General features: G+C 46.4%; 1 protein-coding gene across 4 annotated transcripts in view; it reads left to right on the plus strand.

Annotated features, from left to right (window-relative positions):
• The window catches only part of atosb (atos homolog b), a 122,703-nt gene extending 106,490 nt beyond the window's left edge, over positions 1-16,213 (plus strand). For all 4 annotated transcript variants that reach the window (XM_084308781.1, XM_084308782.1, XM_084308783.1 and 1 more), the window contains 6 exons: positions 58-110; positions 229-328; positions 2,330-2,488; positions 12,142-12,210; positions 14,621-14,820; positions 15,039-16,213. In XM_084308781.1, the coding sequence (XP_084164907.1) occupies positions 58-110; positions 229-328; positions 2,330-2,488; positions 12,142-12,210; positions 14,621-14,820; positions 15,039-15,192 (735 nt within the window). In that variant the 3' untranslated portion in view covers positions 15,193-16,213. The remainder of the gene's footprint in view (positions 1-57; positions 111-228; positions 329-2,329; positions 2,489-12,141; positions 12,211-14,620; positions 14,821-15,038) is intronic.
• The last annotated feature ends 5,410 nt before the right edge of the window (positions 16,214-21,623 follow it).

Here is a 21,623-nt window from a genome sequence, read left to right on the forward strand (position 1 = left end):
TGAGAACCTTCCTTTTAGTGGAGCAAAACTAACGGACTGTACTCTCCCCGTCTACAGACGGACTGCTCCAGGGCGGCCAGGAGGCTAAAGAGCGGGCTGCGCTTGAAAAGGTGAGTCCTCCCATCGGTACACGTCTCATGTTGAGCTTTTGACCGAGTGGCGTATTTATCCAGAGCATCCAGTCGCGAGACTGCAATCTTTCTGCCTTCTGTGTGTTTCTGTCTGCAGTCGCCAGCTGCGCAGTGGGAGGCGGACAGACACCTGCCGGTCAACACGCTCCAGCTGGCCCTCCTCCTCCATCAGCAGATCACTACTGGGCAACTTTGAGGTAGGATGCCCTCCTGGGCTTGAGGTAGGATGCCCTCCTGGGCTTGAGGTATGATGCCCTCCTGTCCCGCTGGGCTTGAGGTATGATGCCCTCCTGGCCTCCTGGGCTTGAGGTATGATGCCCTCCTGCCCTCCTGGGCTTGAGGTATGATGCCCTCCTGTCCTCCTGGGCTTGAGGTATGATGCCCTCCTGTCCTCCTGGGCTTGAGGTATGATGCCCTCCTGTCCTCCTGGGCTTGAGGTATGATGCCCTCCTGTCCTCCTGGGCTTGAGGTATGATGCCCTCCTGCCCTCCTGGGCTTGAGGTATGATGCCCTCCTGGGCTTGAGGTATGATGCCCTCCTGGGCTTGAGGTATGATGCCCTCCTGTCCTCCTGGGCTTGAGGTATGATGCCCTCCTGTCCTCCTGGGCTTGAGGTATGATGCCCTCCTGGGCTTGAGGTATGATGCCCTCCTGTCCCACTGGGCTTGAGGTATGATGCCCTCCTGGGCTTGAGGTATGATGCCCTCCTGTCCTCCTGGTGAACTCCTGGCGCTGTGAGTGATCACATTATAGTACAGAGTAAAGGCTATTTTGTGACCCTCTCGACTAACAACAGCAGCAAGGCAAAGTCTGCGCATCTTTAAACTTTTATTCTAAACTTAAAGCCCCTGTCTGATTGCACACACAAAAACGGGTTGCCTTGGTAACACAGATAAATGGAGAATTCGTCTTTCTCCTGTACTTTAACATAATCACAGCGTCAGGGATTCATTGCATGAGACTCGGGAAGTTGTGATGTTTGACACCACTGACGAATGGAACGCTGCAGAATCACATACGCCTTCTGAGCCTCAGGCACCAAACCAACACCGATTTCTATGTCCACTCCATTTTACGGTCTACTCATAGGGTAGGTGTAAACAGCCAAATGCACCTTAGCTAGAGCTATGAAATGGTGTGCCTCACATGTTCATCACTATAGATTAGGGATGCACCGATCCGACTTTTTCATCGGCCGATACCGAGTACCGATCCGATACCCATTGTTCAATTAATAAACTGTACTCCTCACTGTGTGGAAGAGACTGGGATCATTCTTTTGTGCAACAAGGCAACATCAGGCTCGACTTAAAACATTGCTTTCCTAACTTAGTGACACAAAATGTAACAAATGAACACATAGATATAAATATACTGAATTGTTATTTATTATTCTATATTATTATTTAAAAAATAATAATTAAATTGCCGATACCCGATCTAGCTATTTTTGTCATATCGGGGCCGATATCCGATATCGATATGGGATCAGTGCATCCCTACTTTAATATGGGATCAGTGCATCCCTACTTTAATATGGGATCAGTGCATCCCTACTTTAATATGGGATCAGTGCATCCCTACTTTAGATACCATTAGATTAGATGAACATGTATTGTCATCATGCAGCACAAGTACAGTAAAGAAGTTTGGCATCCAACCAGAGTGCAAATGTAACTAACTGTAAAGTACAATAGTAATATACAATGTACAGGTGATTAAACTGGGTATAAAATATATAAATTAGTACTACTGAGTAATAGTGCTAATCAGATATATATGTACAGTGTTATAGTATTATTATGTACAATGATACAGGTATAAAGACACTATATGGTAGTAAGTCATACTGGCCTGGCCAGTGGTATAACTAGTAGTAAGAGATATGTACAGATATAGTATCTACAGATGTGTAAAAAATATTATCTGCAGGTATATACAGAAAGATGTGGATAAATATATATTCTGTAAGAATAAATAGATATATACAGTATATACAGCATTACTGTACATGCTATGATACAGAGTTATATGGGTTATATGCAGGTGTATAAGTAGGTATATAGAAAGCATTATATGCAGGTATATTGATATGGATGTATGCAGTAAATATAGTTTGAGGCAGGTACCGGCAGTTGTAGACGATGAAAGCAGTAGGCAGGTATAACTTGATCTTGATCTCTCCTCTCTGTGTCACAGGAGTCCATGCTGAAAGGGCGTTTCTCCCCGTCGGGACACATCGAGGGCTTCACAGCGGAGATCGGTGCCAGCGGCTCCTATTGTCCCCAGCACGCCACGCTGCCCGTGCAGGTCACCTACTACGACATCTCCGAGCACAGTGCGCCCTCACCCTTCCTGGTCAGTTTGTGTGTTTTAAGTCCAGCTTTGTCTGGAACAATGCTCCAGGGTGCATATCGACGTCTGCTGCCTGCACTGCGTCCTGCGTCACAGTCTGTCATACATGGCAAGATTAACTATTGGGGCTGGGTATCGCCACTGATTTCCCAAAACGATTCGATTCCGATTCACAAGGTCCCAAATCGATTAGATTTTCGATTCAATGCTATAAATGGTTCAAGGAACCCTCTAACACAGTGCTTCCCAATCCTCTCCTCGAAGCACCCCAGCCGTTCAATGTATTTGTTAAATTCCACCACCAGAACACCTGATTCAACTTAACAAGCCCTTTATTAGTTGAATCAGGTGTGCTGGTGGTGGAATTTAACAAATACGGCTGGGGTGCCTCGAGGAGAGGTTTGGGAACCACTGCAACATGTTGCATTGTTAAAAATATCGATGTTTACATTTAGAATTGACTCTCAAGCAGTTACATGAATGTACTTTTTATTGGGACATTGGCTTTCGCATATGTCACAGTGAATCATGGGTGATGTCTCAGTAAGTGGTTTCATAGATTTGTTGTATTTCCACAATATTTCACCTCCACTTTGCACAGCTTACATATGGCTTTGCTTTTGTCCAGCTCTTCTCTGTCATGTTTTTTAAATCCAAAATGCAACCAGACATCTGCCTTTGCACCTGGCAGTGAATTGAGTGATGCTTTCACTTGATCCATGTTTTTAGATTCAAACACGTTGCGTGATATCTGGACACGAGACGCGGAAGGAAGGGAACTGGCATAACAACTAAATTTGGGGATAAAAAAAATAAGCCAATGTCAATAGTGAGCAGGTGGAGTCATTCCACCTCCATCTAACTTGTATTCAAAGTAAAGTCATAATAATAATAAATTGTATTTGTAGTGCACTTTTCGTTCACTAGAATCCCAAAGTGCTACAGGAATTTTTATAAAAATAAAACAGAAAAGTAAAAACAGCACAAGAAAAAGAATAAAGTCACAAGAAATAGCTATCAAATGCCTTTGTTGACAGAATTCGGCTATAGGGCGACAATAATGTGGTCAAGAGGCATGGTTTCTATCTTGAGCCTTAACTGGCGTGGTTTATTATTCACATGGCAGAGCAGTAACACTACAGGTCTCCTCTCACTGAGAGGCTGGGGGAAAGAGAAAGAAGTGGGAGGAGACATCTCTATTTATACTCGTCACCTGGTGGTGTTCCTGAGTGTCTCCGCCTAGAGCGCCCTCTAGTGGAAAAAGTTATATATGCAGTTAGACAGTTGCTAGTGTAAACAGTTATATGCCGTATTTGCTATCGCGTTCCGCTCTGAGCCGTATGAGATATTCTATCTCCTATGATACCTATTGTATCTCCCTACGAACAAAAAAATACATGCACCACACCTGTATGGGGCTCCGCCCCCACGGTGGCACCGCCCATATAGCAGTGACGGTAGTCACCACACACCCTTCCTCTATTTTCGTCCCAGCGTACTCGGATGCGTGCACCGTACGATAACTAGTAGGATGAAAAGATCAGAGTCATAATGTTGGAAGCTTACCGGAGGTTGCTGGCCCCTGGCATCTTCGACGCATGTTTTCGGCGACACGACGGGCCTGTGTTGATGTTCCTCGTTTGATGACAGCACATCGAGGTTCAGCTGTACAAGGCTGGCTGTCGGGCCAGCTTGTACTCAGGTAGGCCCTGTGTCTTCAGGCATGGGTATTAGTGTTAGTAATGCTGGTTTGTTTTGTTAACACAACCATGTTGTGTGTTGGCGCCGGGGGCAGGATGGTTTGGTGAACGTTCTCTGCAGGGAACGGTTTCCAAGCTGTCTTGGGCGTGCTGCTAAAACATCTAGAGCTATGCTACATGCTATCGCTAATGCCGCATGCTATTACTACTGTCCTGTATTGTCCTAGGCCCTACACCGCCTCACACCGCGCAGCCAGAAGAAGAGAGAGCACGGCCTCGTCAGCGGCGATGACGGGGCCCTCGACAGGCGGCCATGTTTTTTCCCCAGCCAGAGGTATCCTGGGCGTCGATTCGACAGGTGTCCACAAGGCCGACAGCCTTGGCGGCCGAGGGATCGGCCATGTAGGATGGGTTCGGCTTGAACAAACAAGCCGTCACCGTCCTGCCGCGAGCAGCCCGCTCTCCGATCGCTCCCTTCCCCAACACCAGCGGAAGAAGTGGGCTCTGATTGTTTCCTTTGGCTGCGGGCCGTGTGCCTTCGTTGATGCGCGGGCGGCCCCCCTTTTCGCTTCTCATGGGGACAGGGGCTGACACCCAGTTTATGGCTGAGCCTGGGTCTGTCCGTGAGAATGTTGTGCTGTCAAGCGGCTCCCACACCTTGATCTGTGTTGGTTGAGCTTGGTGTTACGTCTGTCAACTTAAGTGTTGTCAGCAGGGGGGCTCGAAACCTTTTGAGGCACACAGTGCGGGCTTCCCCGGCCTCGCCTTCGCCAGGCCTGGTATCATGTTGGTGCCTCCCACTCCTGAAATATTGGCAGGTGGTCGCAGCTCACATGATTTGGGGTGGTAGTAATATCACTGCAGGGCTACGGTGTGTAGGAACCCATGGGGGCCTTACACCTTGCATGTCCGGCTGCAGAACAACTCCTTCAGCATGTTCTGGAGGGGTGTTCAGTGGGGGGGCTTTTTTCATCGGAAGCCCCCCGTACCAGACCGGCCCTTTCTGTCGGGGTTCCCCCTTGGGTGCGATTGCCTCGTGGGTGGTGTCAGGGTCAGGTGTTCCGACACGGAACGCGCTCCTCGCACGGTTCCAGGTTTGGCTACGCACAGCGGGGGGACCGGGCCAACTATCTACAGTTCCTAGCGGACCTGCGCCACGTGACGGCGGGTGCGTTGGGAGTGTCGTCACATATGACTACGGCAGTACCATATGTCGAGGTGGATGGAGAGAACGCTGAGGCGGGGACTTGTGTTTACACAACCCCACCCGTTTTCAGGTTTGGTACAGACCCTATTGTCGGGGTCTCCAGCTGTGACAGCTCTGGTCAACGAGATCCAATCTCTGTGGACGAAGCAAGCCATCGTCGTGGCGTTCTCCTCCCGGTGTTCTCTGCCCGAGAAGTCGGGAGGGAGGGGTGTAAGACCCAGGCTGGACCTGTCCCATGGGAAGGTTCAGCATTTTTTGGATCGTCTCCTACCTGTTGAACACTGTCAGGTGGGGGTCTGGTTCTCCTCCATAGACCTGTAGGATGCGTATGCGCATCCCCGATCTTCCATCCTAGGGCTTACCTACGCTTCCTTTGCAGGGTTAGCGTATGAGTACCAGAGGCTGCCGTTCGGTTTTCTCTGGCTCCCCGCATCTTCACCAAGTGCGTGGAGGCCGCACTGGGGCCTCTGCGTCGTCCGGGGTTGCGGAGTGTTCTGCCCTGATGACGTTCTGGTCCTTCGGTAAAAAGGTGGATCGTCAGGTCTCGTACCAGGCAGGTCTCTACCAGCCTGGGGTTGCTGTAGACTGGATGTAGAGTATTCCTCTTCCCAGTCAACGGTTGGGGGGCTATGGGCATCCATCTCAGAGCGTGTTTTCAACACGCTCGGGAGGTTCCGTCCTAGGACGGTTACGGCGCTGTCTCACGTCGCGTTTTCACCGACGCCTCCCTCGCTGGTGATGCGTCGGGCCAACGCAGTAGGGGGCAGCTGGCAAACCATGCTGCCCGGTCTGCGCTACGTTCAATGTGTTGGTGTTGAAAGCGGTCCTTCTGGTCCACAAATGGTGTTGATCAGGACGGACGATACGACGTCAGTGTCGTGTATCGACAGACAGGGAGGAGTACGCTCCCCCTGTCTGCACCAGGCGGCGGGCGGCTGGCTATGGGCGTCCTCCATCTGCGCGGCCTGAGGGCTCCCCACATCCCCGGCAGGGAGAATGTGGGTGCAGGTGTACTGTCGCGGGGCGGCCCTCATCCTGACGGGTGAGGATTGCGTCTGGACATAGCCAGGCAGGTCTGGGACCGATGCCGTGCCGCCTGGGATTCTTCCCCATACATCTGTTAGGTCAGTTGTTGGGACGGGTACGTTGAGGGGCACAGGTTCTTGATCCTGATGGTGTTACCATCTGGAATGCGCATGCTCCCTCCACTGTCGCGCTTACGCGGGCAGATGACGTATGTTCCAAGTGTGGTGTAAGGCGGGGGGCCGGGACTCAGTCTCCTGCCCCCTGGATGCTGTCCTTAGTTACCTCCGGTCTCTCCTTGATAGACTGTCGGCTTCGACGGTGAGGGTATATGCAGCAGCTATATCCTCCTATCATGAGGGGTTTGAGGGGATGTCTTGTTCAGCCACCCTCTTGTGAAGCGTTTCCTGCTTGGCGCTCGACGCGTTAAGCCGGTGCAACGCTCCTTGGCTCCGACTTGGGATCTTCAATTGGTCCTCGGTCGGTTGTCCTTGGCCCCGTTTGAGCCGCTCGAGCAGGCGCCGTTGGGACAGCTGTCCTTCAGAACCGCGTTCCTTCTGGCTGTCACTTCCGCTAAACGCGTAGGTGAGCTCTGTGCTCTCTCGGTACGTCCAGAGTGCCTGTCTTTTCGGACCGATTGCGGTGTCACTCTGCGACCTGATCCTGCTTTCGTGCCTAAGAATATCCGGAGTTCCTTCCGCTCCCGGGATATTGTGGTTCAGGCGTTTCGTCCTCCTCCTCACACTAGTGAGTTAGATGGGGGCCTTCACCTGTCATGTCCAGTCCGTGCTTGGGGATTTATCTCAGCCGTACTCAGGATTTCAGGGTTACCGACCAGCTTTTTGTCTGTTACGGTGGGGCTCGTGCTGGTAAGGCACTGTCGGAGCAGCGCCTGTCCCATTGGTTGTGCGAGGGTGTTACCCTCTGCTACACGTTGGCTGGGCAGGATCCCCCTGGGGGCGTCAGGGCGCACTCCACTCGTGGGGTGGCTGCCTCTGCCACTCTCCTGGGTGGGGCCTCGGTGGAGGCCATCTGTGCTGCAGCTTCATGGTCCTCCCCGGGCTCCTTTGTAAGGTTTTTCCTCATGGACATGACCGGGGGTTCTGTCTCCCAGGCGGTTTTGGGGTCTGTGGCCTTTCCTGCTTCCCGTCCTTTGGTCGGGTAGCAGGAGTGTATGGGTATGGGCCACAGTGTGTTGAGTCACACGTGGTTCCGCCTGTACGGTGTGTTCAAGGGGTTCTAGTTTCCCTCTTGTTCGCATTCAGGTGGAGTTGACTGCGCCCCCCCTTCATTAGGGAGGATGGGGTGACAGGGCTCCCCGCACCCCTTGATGTGGGCTTACGGGTCCTCAGGGGGTACATTTGTCGGGCTTCGCGTCCGCTCTTCCCCATATCTCATACGGCTCAGAGCGGAACGCGATAGCAAATACGGCATATAACGGTAGGTTATGTAGATAACCTAGTTATATTAGTATTGGCTGAGCGTTCCGCTCTGCGCGGCCCTGAGTTCCCTCTTGAGGAATATTTTCCTGGGACGGGTTTTTGGCGAGGAAGGGTGTGTGGTGACTACCGTCACTGCTATATGGGCGGTGCCACCGTGGGGGCGGAGCCCCATACAGGTGTGGTGCATGTATTTTTTTGTTCGTAGGGAGATACAATAGGTATCATAGGAGATAGAATATCTCATACGGCTCAGAGCGGAACGCTCAGCCAATACTAATATAACTAGGTTATCTACATAACCTACCGTTATATATGCAGTTAGACAGTTACTAACAATCCTACACAGAACCTCTGCCTTCAACAGCCTTTGTCATAAACATATAAATGTAACAGTTATATATTGATAGCAGTCCATTCTGACATAATCCCAGACTTGGTTGTAAACTAAATGGGTTATGAATAACAACATGCTATCAAGGGTTCAGAACGTATTAAGTCAGAGGGAGATGGGACCTGTATGTAATTAATAAAACACAAATACTGCATACTGTATGTAATTACTAAAACATAAATACTGCAGATGATGTAATTAATAAAACACAAATACTGCATACTGTATGTAATTACTAAAACACAAATACTGCAGACTGTATGTAATTAATAAAACACAAATACTGCAGACTGTATGTAATTAATAAAACACAAATACTGCAGACTGTAATGTAATTAATAAAACACAAATACTGCAGACTGTAATGTAATTAATAAAACACAAATACTGCAGACTGTATGTAATTAGTAAAGCACTCCAGAGAAACAAATACTGCAGACTGTAATGTAATTAATAAAACACAAATACTGCATACTGTATGTAATTACTAAAACACAAATACTGCAGACTGTATGTAATTAATAAAACACAAATACTGCAGACTGTAATGTAATTAATCAAATACAAATACTGCAGACTAATGTAATTAATTAAACACAAATACTGCAGACTGTAATGTAATTAATAAAACACAAATACTGCAGACTGTATGTAATTAGTAAAGCACTCCAGAGAAACACAAATACTGCAGACTGTAATGTAATTAATCAAATACAAATACTGCAGACTAATGTAATTAATTAAACACAAATACTGCAGACTGTAATGTAATTAATAAAACACAAATACTGCAGACTGTATGTAATTAGTAAAGCACTCCAGAGAAACACAAATACTGCAGACTGTAATGTTGGTTGTCCTTGTTTGAAAAATGGTGGTTTAAGAAAGAAATCCGTGCAGGCTCCTTTACACACTCCTATGCAGAGTCTCTCTCTACACTACAGAGATGCCATGAAATTATTTAACTTTTTTCTAATAATTTTTGGTTCTTATTTATAAAAGAGACTAAAAAGATAATATGACATTATTTATTCAATATTTTAAAGGAACACACCAACATTATGCAAAATGCTCTTACCATCTTCTCCAGAGTCAGACAAGATAGATTTATAATAATAGTATAATATAATACAATAATTTGATTAGATTCAAATGTATTGTCATACAGTACCGTACGATGAAAAGAAGTTTGGCAAAATAATAAGAGCAAAAGTAGCACCCGTTAGTTTACTTCCTGTTTGGGCAGAGATGTTTGACAGTGGAACGCAGTCGAGCGTCGTCCAACTCTCTGTAGGAGAATGACTTCATTACATGAAGTACAAGTGTGAAATGAGTGAAACATGGTGGCAGCAGCACAGTCCTCGCATAAGTCCTAGTTGGGGGTGGTGACAATTTTCTCCACGGAGGCTGCACTATCTGGCCCCACCCCTGTTGTGATGTCACAGTACCTCCAGAGGGGCAGGGGAGGGGGGGAAATTATTCACCTAAACATCACAATTCTTTCAGTGACAATTTCAATATCGCCATGCTGCCTCACAAATCGATTACTTTTTTTTTTTTTTTAATAATTTTATTATAATTTATTTTTTTATTATTGTGAGTGTCCATATTCTATTTGTTTTGGTTAAATATAGATAACCAGCTATGTGTTGTACATAAATTCAACATAACAAGAATTGAACATGGTCCACTGTTAAAATAAGTTAACAAAAAGCGCAATATCGAATGGCAAGACTTGTAGAATCGCAAGACTTGTAGAATCGCAATACTTAAAGAATCGCAAGACTTGTAGAATCGCAAAACTTAAAGAATCGCAATACTTAAAGAATCGCTACACATATTGAATCGACACCCAAGTATCGTGATGGTATGGATCAGGGAGGGGCCAGAGTGTGCAGCCAGTTTCAAACACTAGATGGCAGCATGTTGAAACAATGATCAGGACTAATAGGTTTCACCATAGAGGGCATATAAACACATTTACAGCTTAAATAAGTGGGAATCCACAATAGCTGCGACCACATGCATGCATTCACTCACCCAAACACTTGCCATCCACAACGGGCAAAGACTGTGGCTGCTAGAGGGTGGGGACACTTTTGTGGACCAACAGAGTGATAAGATAAGATAAGATATTCCTTTATTGATCCCCTTGGGGAAATTCAGGCATCATAGCAGCATGGGGGGGAGGGGGGGAGGGGTACAGGTAGTAAAACAACACAGTATACAGGTAGTAAAAGACAACACAGGCAGTGTAAACTATTTGATCAATATGGTCAATATAATTTACTATCTGACTAGCTGAGGAATATTCACATTATTCACAGTGTCACATAAGGTGCAGTATGCATGAGGTAGTGTTATAATTTACTATCTACTGAGTATACATTAATCAAAGTACCAGGGTAGTCTACGTTGTCCCCCTTGGGTTCCTATAAGTCCCAGGTCAATGTCTGGTAGCAGTCGCTGTCGCTGCCCCCTGTTGTGGGGCCTGGAGGCTGCTAGTCGCTGCCCACTGTTGTGGAGCCTGATGGCCGCTGGTATGAAGGACTGTCCGAGGCGGTTAGTTGAGTGTCGTGGGGGGAATGAGTCTGTGGCTGAACGAGCTTCTCATCTTGACTAGCTCGTCGTAGAGGGGGTGGTAGGGGTTCTCCATGATGGCATCCAGCTTCCTTATCATCCCCCTCTCTACCATCACCTCAAGTCTAGGTAGCTCGACTCCCACCACGGAGCTAGCCTTCCTCACCAGCTTGTTGAGCTTGTTGGTGTCCCTTGAGTTGATGTAGCCTCCCCAGCATGCCACAGCATAGAAGAGGATGCTGGCCACAACAGACTGGTAAAAAGACTGCAGCAGTTTGTTGCACACATTGAAGGACCTGAGTCTCCTCAGGAAGAACAGCCTGCTCTGTCCCTTCCTGTAGAGGGCCTCTGTGTTGTCCGACCAGTCCAGTTTATTGTTCAGGTGTACCCCAAGGAACTTGTATGAGTGAGCTGTAGAGCTGCTCTTCGCATCTAAAAACATGATCTAGTGTCTAATTACTCTTTAAAATATGGGGCGGCTCAGGAGCTAGAGCAGTCGTCTGGTAATCTGAAGGTTCCCAGTTCAATTCCGGCTCCTCCCAGTAGCATGTCGAAGTGTCCTTGAGCAAGACACTTAACTAGGGATGCACCGATCCGACTTCTTCAGTCCCGATACCGATACCAATACCTGGGCTTTGGGTATCGGATCGCTTTGGGTACCGATACAGAGTACCGATCCGATACCCATCAATTAATAAACTGTATGCCTCACTGTGTGGAAGAGACTGGGATCATTCTTTTGTGCAAGGCATCAGGCTTGACTTAAAACATTACTTTCCTAACTTGGTGAAACAAAATGTAACAAATTAACACATAGATATAAATGTACTGAATTATTTCTTTTATTTCTTATTATATTATATTATTATAAAAAGAAAATGTAAGAAATATATTCAGATTATAATTTTTTTTATCCAGCTATTTTAGTCATATCGGGGCCGATATCAATATCTGATCGGTGCATCCCTACACTTAACCCCTAGCTGCTCCCGATGAGCAGGTTGGCACTTTGGTGAGTGAACAGGTGAATGTGAGGCATTGTGAAGTTGTAAAGCACTTCGGATAAAAGCTGCAGTCCATTTACCATTTATATCTTGCCAAGACTTGGCAAGGTGGAGATTGGAAGTGGCTGTGGCTGTAGTTGCGAAGCACCTGCAGTGTCACACTCTCTGTCAGCTATGAGGACTGGAGCAGCCCTGATGAGGGGAAATTGCACACACGTACATATTGTGTAACTGTTTTAAAACATTGAAATGGTCCATAAATCCATAAGAGATTTGGAATGTTGAATCAGGTGTTTCTGCCCTCCGTAGGGAGTGATATCCCTCGAACCTCTTGGAAAGAAAGGATACAGCGTACCCAAAGCAGGGACCATTCAAGTGGTAAGCCTGTCTGTTCTCTCCATCCCTCCCTCTTGTCTTTCCTCTCTCTCTCTTCCTTTCTCTACCACACTCTAGCTGTGTCTCAGGGGTTGTAGCCTTCGATGCTGCACTTAAAGACCACATGTGTCCAATCGCGTCACAGCAGCGTGACCAAGGCTGTCCCAATTCCAAGGCTCCTTCAAATGCAGCCTGAATTTAGAGGACGGATGGATCCTCCGGGTCAGCCATGTAACCCAGAATGCATTTCGCACCAACGGGCAGATATGCTGACTATTTACCAAGATCAAATGCTGTTTTAACATAATGACCTAGGACCATTATTATACAGTTTTTATATTTTTTCTGGTGAGAATGTAACCTTTGTCAATTTGTCCAAATAGCGCTTAACTCTTTCAATGCCACGCCTGGTTTTCCGTTTTACCGCTTGAATGCCACCATCCGCGCCAATGTTAACGTTAATATCGCCTAATCTATGTTTTAAATTATGGCTATGTGTCTAATCTGCCCATCGCATTATCAAAGACTATTTTCCAGTCAGTGCTGTGAAGGTAGATTGTTTTTTTATCGCGTCGTTGCCGTTTCAGAGCAGTTAGAAAAGCCCCCGTTTTGATATAAAAAACAGCTCATTCTGGAGCATTCTATGAAAATCGTCTTTTAGTGGAATATTCCACAACGTTGATATTCGTCGGCCTTTTTATGAATCGTTTTCAAATAAACGCTAGATGATCAATATTATACGTGCACGCACGCACATTACGGCCGCGCGCGGATAATCGCCTCGTTGATTTCCTCTCGGACTTTTACAGTGAGACCGAAAGAAGACATTTCACAAAACGGCTTATAACTTCATCAAACTTACTCTGATTATCCTACCACTGATAACATAGAGTCCTTACCTGACATCAGATGGTATCCAACTGGTATATTCCAATTCCTGATCACCATTCGAAAAAATCGATACGTGTATGGATCCAACGCGACACAGTGGATCTCCATGATCCGCGGGGATCTGAGGCTCCAGAATGAACTCTAGTAACCCCGGCTGGATCAGTGAACTGGAAAATGTGGAGTACCGGATTTTTTTCCCCATTCATTTTCATTGAGTCCATTCCAAAATCACTTATGTCATCTGGGAGACGACAGGGGGCGCTTTTTTTCCACAGTGATCACCGGCGCAGCTCGGCAATACTCGGGTAGGCTCGGGTGATGCAATAATTTTTCAGATCGCAAAAAAAAAAAAAAAAAAAAAAAATCAGAGAAATCTCGTGAGTGGCTAGCAACCACCTATAAAAAAACACGAGAAATCTCGTGAGTGGCACTGAAAGAGTTAAGGAGATTGAGCGGCTGCGACAGAACTGGGGTAGACGCATGGCCAGTTTAGCTGGGAATCCCCGCTCAACGTGAGGTTTAACTAATGGATCATCCTCGCTATTCTCCTTATCTGTAATTTCTCAGCCTCCCCAGTTAGTAGCTAGATTAATACACTGGAAGTGGCAATAATCAAATAATCTGGATACAATCATTGCTTTATTTGTCTGATTCAGATGACACTAGCAGACATTTTGAGCCCCTCTTGGTCCATATATGGGCATACGTCTGTGCCTTGATGTGAGGGCTTCCCCAATCTTGGCAACAGAAGGATTCCTCCTTTTAACCGGGATGGGTAGCCCAAGTCTGCTCCGTAGACCAGACCGTCTCATTTAACAACATTCAACCTTCGCGGTCTACGAAGGACACACCTTTTGTAGATGACGTCCTTCGAAGGCTACAACCCCTGAATTGAGACACAGCTTCCGTCATTCAGACTCTCGAGCCCCACCCTCTTTTGATCCTTCCAATCACAACTGTTGCTTCCCTCAGGGCTTGTGTCCATAGCGGACGTTTTATGTGTTGTCAGCTCCTTCCTGTCATTCATTTCTATGCTACAGGCGCGACAGGCGTGCTCCTCTTCCCAGCGCCGCGCCTCGCGTTTATGAGCTCTCGGCGGCAGCGTTTTTGGGCGGAGCGCTCCCAGCGCATAAAGTTGAAACTAGTTAAACTTTTGGAAAGGAGCGTCGCTCATCAAGGTAATCAACATCAAGGAAGGGGCGGAGCCGCGGCAGTCACGAGACCCAGGAAAACGCTCTGAGCTTTTTTTTCCTTTTTTTTCAAAGCGGTCCGCCTTGAAAAAAACGTCCGCTATGGACACAAGCCCTCAGACAAACTTTGTCCAAGGGAAGCAACAGTTGTGATTGAAGGATCAAGAAAAGAGGGTGGGATTTGAGATCGGTCAATTGTAAATCAGCTTCTGTTACGTTACATGTAAGATCGAAGAGCTTCGCATCGGAGAGCTTGTATTCGTTCCCTCCAAATGCGACGCGATGCTCAAAGCGTTGATACAAATAGATCCTTTGTTGATTTCTGTCCACAGACCTTATTCAATCCCAATAAAACTGTGGTTAAGATGTTCCTGGTGACTTACAACTTCGGGGACATGCCTGTCAATCACATGACCTTCCTGCGCCACCGCATTTTCCTAGTGCCCGTGGAGGAGGGACTGGAGGGGGAGGGGTCACCAGGGGGTGGAGTCCTAAACAGGAAGAAGATTCTCTGCTACCTGATACACCTCAGGTAGTACTCAGCCCAGCTTTGCTCCATTTTGAAGTAGCAATTATTATTTTTTTCTGTTTGCATTTTTGTAGCAATTATTATTATAATTATTTCGTAGCAGTTTCTTATGTGTATTTTTCACAGTGGTTAGATTTGTGTAGTTTGCGTAGGTCTGTTTCAGTCTGTTTGTGTTACATTGGAGAAATGTCTAATCCATATTCTTTTGTTACCGACTCAAGATTCCAGAGCTCCAAATCTGGGAAAATCTACTTGCACAACGATATCCGGCTGCTATTCTCCCGCAAATCCATCGAGGTGGACACGGGGATCCCTTACGAGCTGAAATCTTTCACCGAGGTGCCAAGAAACCCCAAATACTCCCCCCGCGTTTGACCCTTGACCCCCGCTTCACCCTTTTGACGCCAACGCAGCCTCTCCCTGCCTTTGCGCAGATGGAGGGGCACAGACGTGAACGCTAGAACCGTGGATGCAAAACTTGAAAATACTTTACACACACACACACAGAAATGCACAAACACTGTTACATGCACCCAAATGACACTCACATGTGATACATACGCAGCACATTCAGACCCCAGCTGAACATGTCTGCTGAGGACTGTGGAGGTCAGTGTTAACATGCATGCCTTGTGACTAAAACACCCAGTTTTCCTCTAGTGCCGTTTCACACTGTCCTTCACTCTGCCTGCAACCCTCGCCCCCCCCCCCCCCCGGTGGACCAATCGCGTCCCTGCCTCCGTAACCCACAATCCAACAGCGAGCCACCAGATGGCGCACACTTTGTGGGAGGACTGTATGCGGTTCCTGGATGCGGGGTGAATAAGGTGACCCCCCCCCCCCCCCCAGTGGACAGGAGCTGAGCAGAGAGACAGGACCACTAGTGAAACCAGGACTAAAAGCAAATCAACAATGTTATCAAAGGTCCACCATTTTACCCCCCCCCCCCCCCCCCCCTTCCAACCTGATCGGCCAAACTCAGGACATACTGTCATGAAGTCAACAGATGACCCAGTGCCCGCCCCCCCTCCCGACCCCCACCTCACACACCATGGTACAGTCCACTGTGTAGGATTCCAGGGCATTGGGTGTGTGTGTCCATACCATGTTATGAATAGCAGGGGAATCCAATGTATTTCATGTAGCCAGACTGGGGGACACTGTGTATTTTTTAGATTAATTCTGTTCAAAAGCAGTCGGGAGCAGAAAAAAATAAACAAGCTGTAGTATTTTTTAATTTATGTTTTTATTTTTTCTCTTCTTCATTCGCAAATGTCTTAATAAGCAATATGCTGCACAAGTAGTGTTTTTCAGCTGGACATGCTTTCTCTGTGGTGGAGGAGGAGGAGGAGACGCAGGAAGCAAAGGAGTGTAGAGAGGGAGTGAGAAAAGGAAGGGGAGGGGAGACGGGGGGGGGGGGGGGGGTTATTTAATATGGAAATAAAAGTATGTATATTTAAAATAATAAACTCTGCGACTGGCGAGTTACTGATACTAAATCGAGTTTGTGTGTGTGATTGTGTGTGTTTGTCTTAGGCCAAAATTGGAGACAAATTTCAGAATATACACCAGTTGATTGACATCCATTGATTAGATTAGATTCAAATGTATTGTCACAAGTAGATTACAAGGACAATAAGTTTGGTATCTAACCAGAGTATAAATGTAACGGTAAATAGTAACATACAATGCACAGGTGATTAAACTGGGTATAAAATATATAAATACTACTGGGTAATGGTGCTCATCAGATGCATGTACAGAGTTGTGACCCTATAGTAGTACGTCTATGTAGAACATGACATGTTAGCGTGACATATTATTTAGTAGTGTCAATATGGGTACAAGGCCACCCAAAAAAAAGTGGCATGGGACGAGATAACAGGTGAGGTTAACGTGGTGTCAGGAGAGGAGCGCACAGCGGCTGAAGTGAAAAAGAAATGGGCTCATGAAATCGGAGTCCTAAAAAAGGATTGCAAAACACAGGATAGAGATGCTGGCCACTGGAGGAGGAACAGCGGGCTCAGGGTTGTCTGAGGTGTGTCAACTACTGTACAAACTGCGTACAAACACATCCAGCATTTCTTCAGCAGTCCGATGCTGTGCTCGACATTGGAACGAGTGTGCGCATGGCTCTCATTGTAGGCCACTTCCTGCTCCGTCTGGGGGTTTGTGAGTGGGGTCAAATCAACCAGGGGCCCAGCACATATCCACAATCTCTTAATAAAGCAAGTCATTAGAAGAATAGAAGCCTACTGTTGCTGGAACGAGTCATTACGCACATATACGTACCAATTAGTCATGCGTCTCCTTGCTCGAGGTGCACACAAGCGGCACGGTGGTGTAGTGGTTAACACTGTCGCCTCACAGCAAGAAGGTCCAGGGTTCGATTCCCGCTTGGGGACCAGGTTTCCATGATGCCAGTTACCCAGGTGGGGTATCTCCCAGGCCTTTCTGTGTGGAGTTTGCATGTTCTCCCCCTCTGTGCTCGCAAGGGTTTCCCCCCCCCCCGATAAGATAAACCCAATGGAAAAACATGCACAACAATAGATCGCTAACACTGTGGCGTCCTTGAAGAAGACTGACAGGAGCACTTGGATTGGTCCCCTGGCGCGGCTCACGTTGACGCCTGTCTGCTCCCGGCTGCCCTTGTGGGGGAAGGACGACGGGATGGGTTAATCGCAGATACGAATTGCATGCATGCATCGCATGTGTGCCGATTGATGACCTCGGAGCAGGTCCTAAATTATTATTATTATTATTACACCCACAGATCTGTTCTGTAAGATGTAGGAGTCATGTACACCTCCTGGGAAGCGGGAGACCACGTTGAGCAGGTGGTTCTGGGCGTCGGATGATTTGAATGTTGATCGAGTGGTATTGCTTTCTATTGAGATATGGAAATGCATCTGGGGAGGGTGCCTTGATGCGCAGTACCTGGACGTGTGGTGGCACAGGTCTAGTTTTTTAGGGGGAGGGCAGCCATAGTCTGTAAAACATAATCTAAAATATAATCCAAAGGTATAGATTATTCCTGATAAAATACTGGCCTGCTCTAAAGTTTCAGTTGCGTCCACTGACCCAGGATTCATATTCACAAACCTCCGAGAGTACAATATAGGTTCTGTTTCAGTGATTAGGCCCACTCGTCTTTATGATCCTATTCCATGTAATGGACAGAACTGACTTTAGATCAGCACTTCCACTTTTGACAGGCTTTGTTGATACGGACCCAGGTCTTGAATATATAAAATGCAATACAAATGTTTGTATTATCCACAAGATGGACATTTTATTTTTATCTCATTATATAACGTTGCATCCAATTCTAAACAAGTTATTCAGCTACACACCTGCTCAGCCATAGGTGACTGCATGCCTTATGAAGAGACTCTTAGGGGGAGTGTAAGTGTTTCTTTAGAAAGGCATGATTAATAATGTAGCTATACTTTATCTAAAGTGGAGGACGGAATGGATAAGCCAACAGGCCTTGTGTGATGTCTGTGTTGTGTTGACATGAGAAGCAGAAAAGGAGTGGAGAAGAGTGTTTCCTAGTGTTTGATGTTCATTTCCATGGAGCAGTAGGCCGCGGTATGTGGCGCACATACAATTTTGATCATGTTGAAGGTCGAGATTGCCACTGTTTTACATGGCATTGAAACTTTTAGAGAATCATGCACATGTTTCCATGACATTAGTTTAAAACAATTACCATTGAAGTCTTTAGAAAATAATGTCTCAATAAAATTATCAAGGTCTTTTGGAAAATAAGGTCTGGATACGATTACAAAAATCACACAATAGCCTTTGTTTTGATTTGAAGGAAAGGATTGAAGATACTCGCATGGCAGACTTCCCAATTGTCTTTTAACCCCAAAATGCACCTGTCAACACAGTCAACCAGAGTGAACCTCTACATACTGTATGGTGGCTTGACCAGTTTCCCAAGAGCTCCACTTCTACACTGACACACTGATTAAAGGTGAGTGACACTTGAACCCTGGGCCCCATTCCCCGTACCTGGTTCAACTAAGTTGATCAAAAGTCCCATTAACCAGCTTAAATTAACCCGATGATTGAAGTCAGGCTATCTTGGTTTCTCGAAGGCTGATTCGGTCTCGTTAATTTGAACCAGACTTCAGTAATCAGGATAATTGCGCATGGTTTTACCTGAAAAGGGGGAGGTGTCGATCCCCAAAAACCATGATTTTCTAACAAGAAGATATTGCGGACAAGTTAAATGCAAATTTTAAGTTCCTCATTACCCCAATCAATCAGATTATATTTCTTTAAATGTGCCTGCTGGCAGTAGGCTTAATGGAATGAATAATCGAAAATAATTTGTTCAACTCTTTCAGAATAAGTAGATAAAAACAAGCCCAAAGAGTATCTAATTGATACGAATGAATAGATACTTATGAGGATATCTCTACTGTATGCGCTTAGGTATCATGTACTATATAAATACATGGTTCCCAAAGTTTTCAAGGCGCGACCCCCGAAATAACGGTGTCAGAGAGGCTTGGAGGCTATTAACAGTTTCACTATTAATCAGGTTTTAATCTGTTTCGGACATCATCCATACATGCATTGAATTGATTAACCTTTGGTTTATACCAGTCATGTTCATCACCCTCTTGTTCATCATCAGATAACAGATAAATGCATTTTCTCAAATTCATTCATCAAAACGTCAAAGGCTTGCAATTGCTCATTCACTTTTCTCAAGTCACGTCATCAAATCCGTCAAACGGCGCATCTCCTCAGACATTTTAATCCCAGTTACAATATCACAATAACGTGTGACTGATACAATTCAACAATCCACAGATTCCTCTTCGTAATTCACATCCACAATCCACGCGTAAAGACGCTTCAATTTATGCTTGAATGAAACACAATCCAGCAAATACATCCACAGCGGAGAATATAAAACGAATCAGAGCCAAACGCCCGATAGGATCAAAGTTTCATTCATTAAAAATATCCCTGCGGGATTCACATTTGCAATGCTCCGTTATTAAAATAACCACATAGTGTGTGTCGCGAGCACCATATAGCTATTACGTGCATTATTTAGAACAAAGTAAATCCATAGGCTGAATATGATTTATTATTTTAAGTATTCTTTTACATTTCAAAAGCCCCCTCTAGAAAAACGAAGCACAAAAACATAAATTATTCAGAATGGTATAATGGGATCTCTGAGGAAGGGAGCTGGCATTTTTTTGCGAGGGAGTGGCCAGTTTATCAAGGTAACTTAACTAAACCTGCACTGGAGCAGGTTAAAAATGTTCGATCTGTTGCCATAGTGATTTAGACAAACCTGCTTCGTGGAACCAAAAAGCCTGACTTATGTCAAGTTATCCCGAAGATTATCCATGTACGGGGAACGGGGCCCTGGTCAGTATCTGATTGTGTACAGTCTGTTGCCATCTGGACCCTAATATATTGTAGAATGTCATGCCTAAGGAACTTAGGCCAGTTAAATCAGTATCATCTTTAACTCAATCAGCGCCAGACCCGAGGATAGTCGGGTTATCTCGCCACCCGTTCAGTGCCAGACCAGAGTATAGTCGGGTTTTCATCGTTATTTCTTTTATTCGATATTTCTATTCATTACAGGCACACGGACTCTGGGTTAACATGGGGAATCATCCTGAGAATGCCAAAGTGCAATACCGGCCGCATCCTCCAAGGTGGCAGTATCGAGCACCCTTTGAAACCTTATATCTTGGCCTGTGCAACGTTTTCTTTCCGGGCACACATTTCTTTGTCAGGCGAGTCGAGCGGGTATCCCGATCGCATTGAGAAGCGTCAAATGCCCCTGATGCTTCTGTTGTGGTGGATTATGTTGGCGACACGATGGACACCAATTGTATTGAAGCTCTTGGTGGTTAGGAAATGTAGTCAACGACACAGGGTGTCTAGTCAGGACACGGGAGGCAGGAACGTCCTTTTTTTTTATCCACTTTTTCTCCTGTTTTTCTGTGTTTTTCTCCCATCCCAATTTAGTCGTCATGCCAATTCCCCCCTCCCCTTCCTGGTCGTTGCTCGCATCTGCAGTCGCTGGTCGGTCTAGGGAGGGTTGATGGATAATATCACATGTCCCCTCCGATACATGCAGAGTCAGCCAGCCACTTCTTTTCACCTGCAAGCGCGGACTCTCATTGGTGAGGTGTAACGTGTGGGAGGCTCACACTACCCTCACCATCTCCCTTCCTCGCTATGCAGGCGCCCTGACCGACCTGTAGGAGTCGCTGTTTACAACGACCAGATTACCACCCACCGGCTTCCCTCCCGCTGACTCTGCCGATTGAGCCAGTATGACGGCCGGCCAAGCCGGAGGCAACGCTGACAGCCGGATTCGATACCAGTGTCTCTCGCATTGGTGACGAGCGCTTAGTCCGCTGCGCCACCCAGCCGCCAGGCAGGAACGTCCTTTGAGGAGTTTTATTACCAATTATCAGACAGATGCACAGGCACTTGTTACTATTCTATTTCCCATTAACATGGTAGGAGTGTGTGAGTGTGGTTTTGTGGTCATGGACGCACAGGGGTCATCCATATGTTCCCCGGGTTCTATGTTCCCCGGGTCCTATGTTCCCCGATTTATGGATTGATTGAACATTTAAATTTTTATTATTTTATTAATTATTAATGTCCGCCTTGTTTCGAACTGGTTAAGCTTAGGCCCTCTTTCGAAGTTGGTTAAGGTTAGAGTTTGGAATCAGGGCTGATGGTTTGACTATCTATCGCTACCGAGGAACATAGGACCCGGGGAACATAGACATGCTCCCGACGCA

This window comes from Notolepis coatsorum (assembly GCF_963971535.1).
Source record: "Notolepis coatsorum genome assembly, chromosome: 2".
NCBI classification, from domain to species: Eukaryota; Metazoa; Chordata; class Actinopteri; order Aulopiformes; family Paralepididae; genus Notolepis; species Notolepis coatsorum.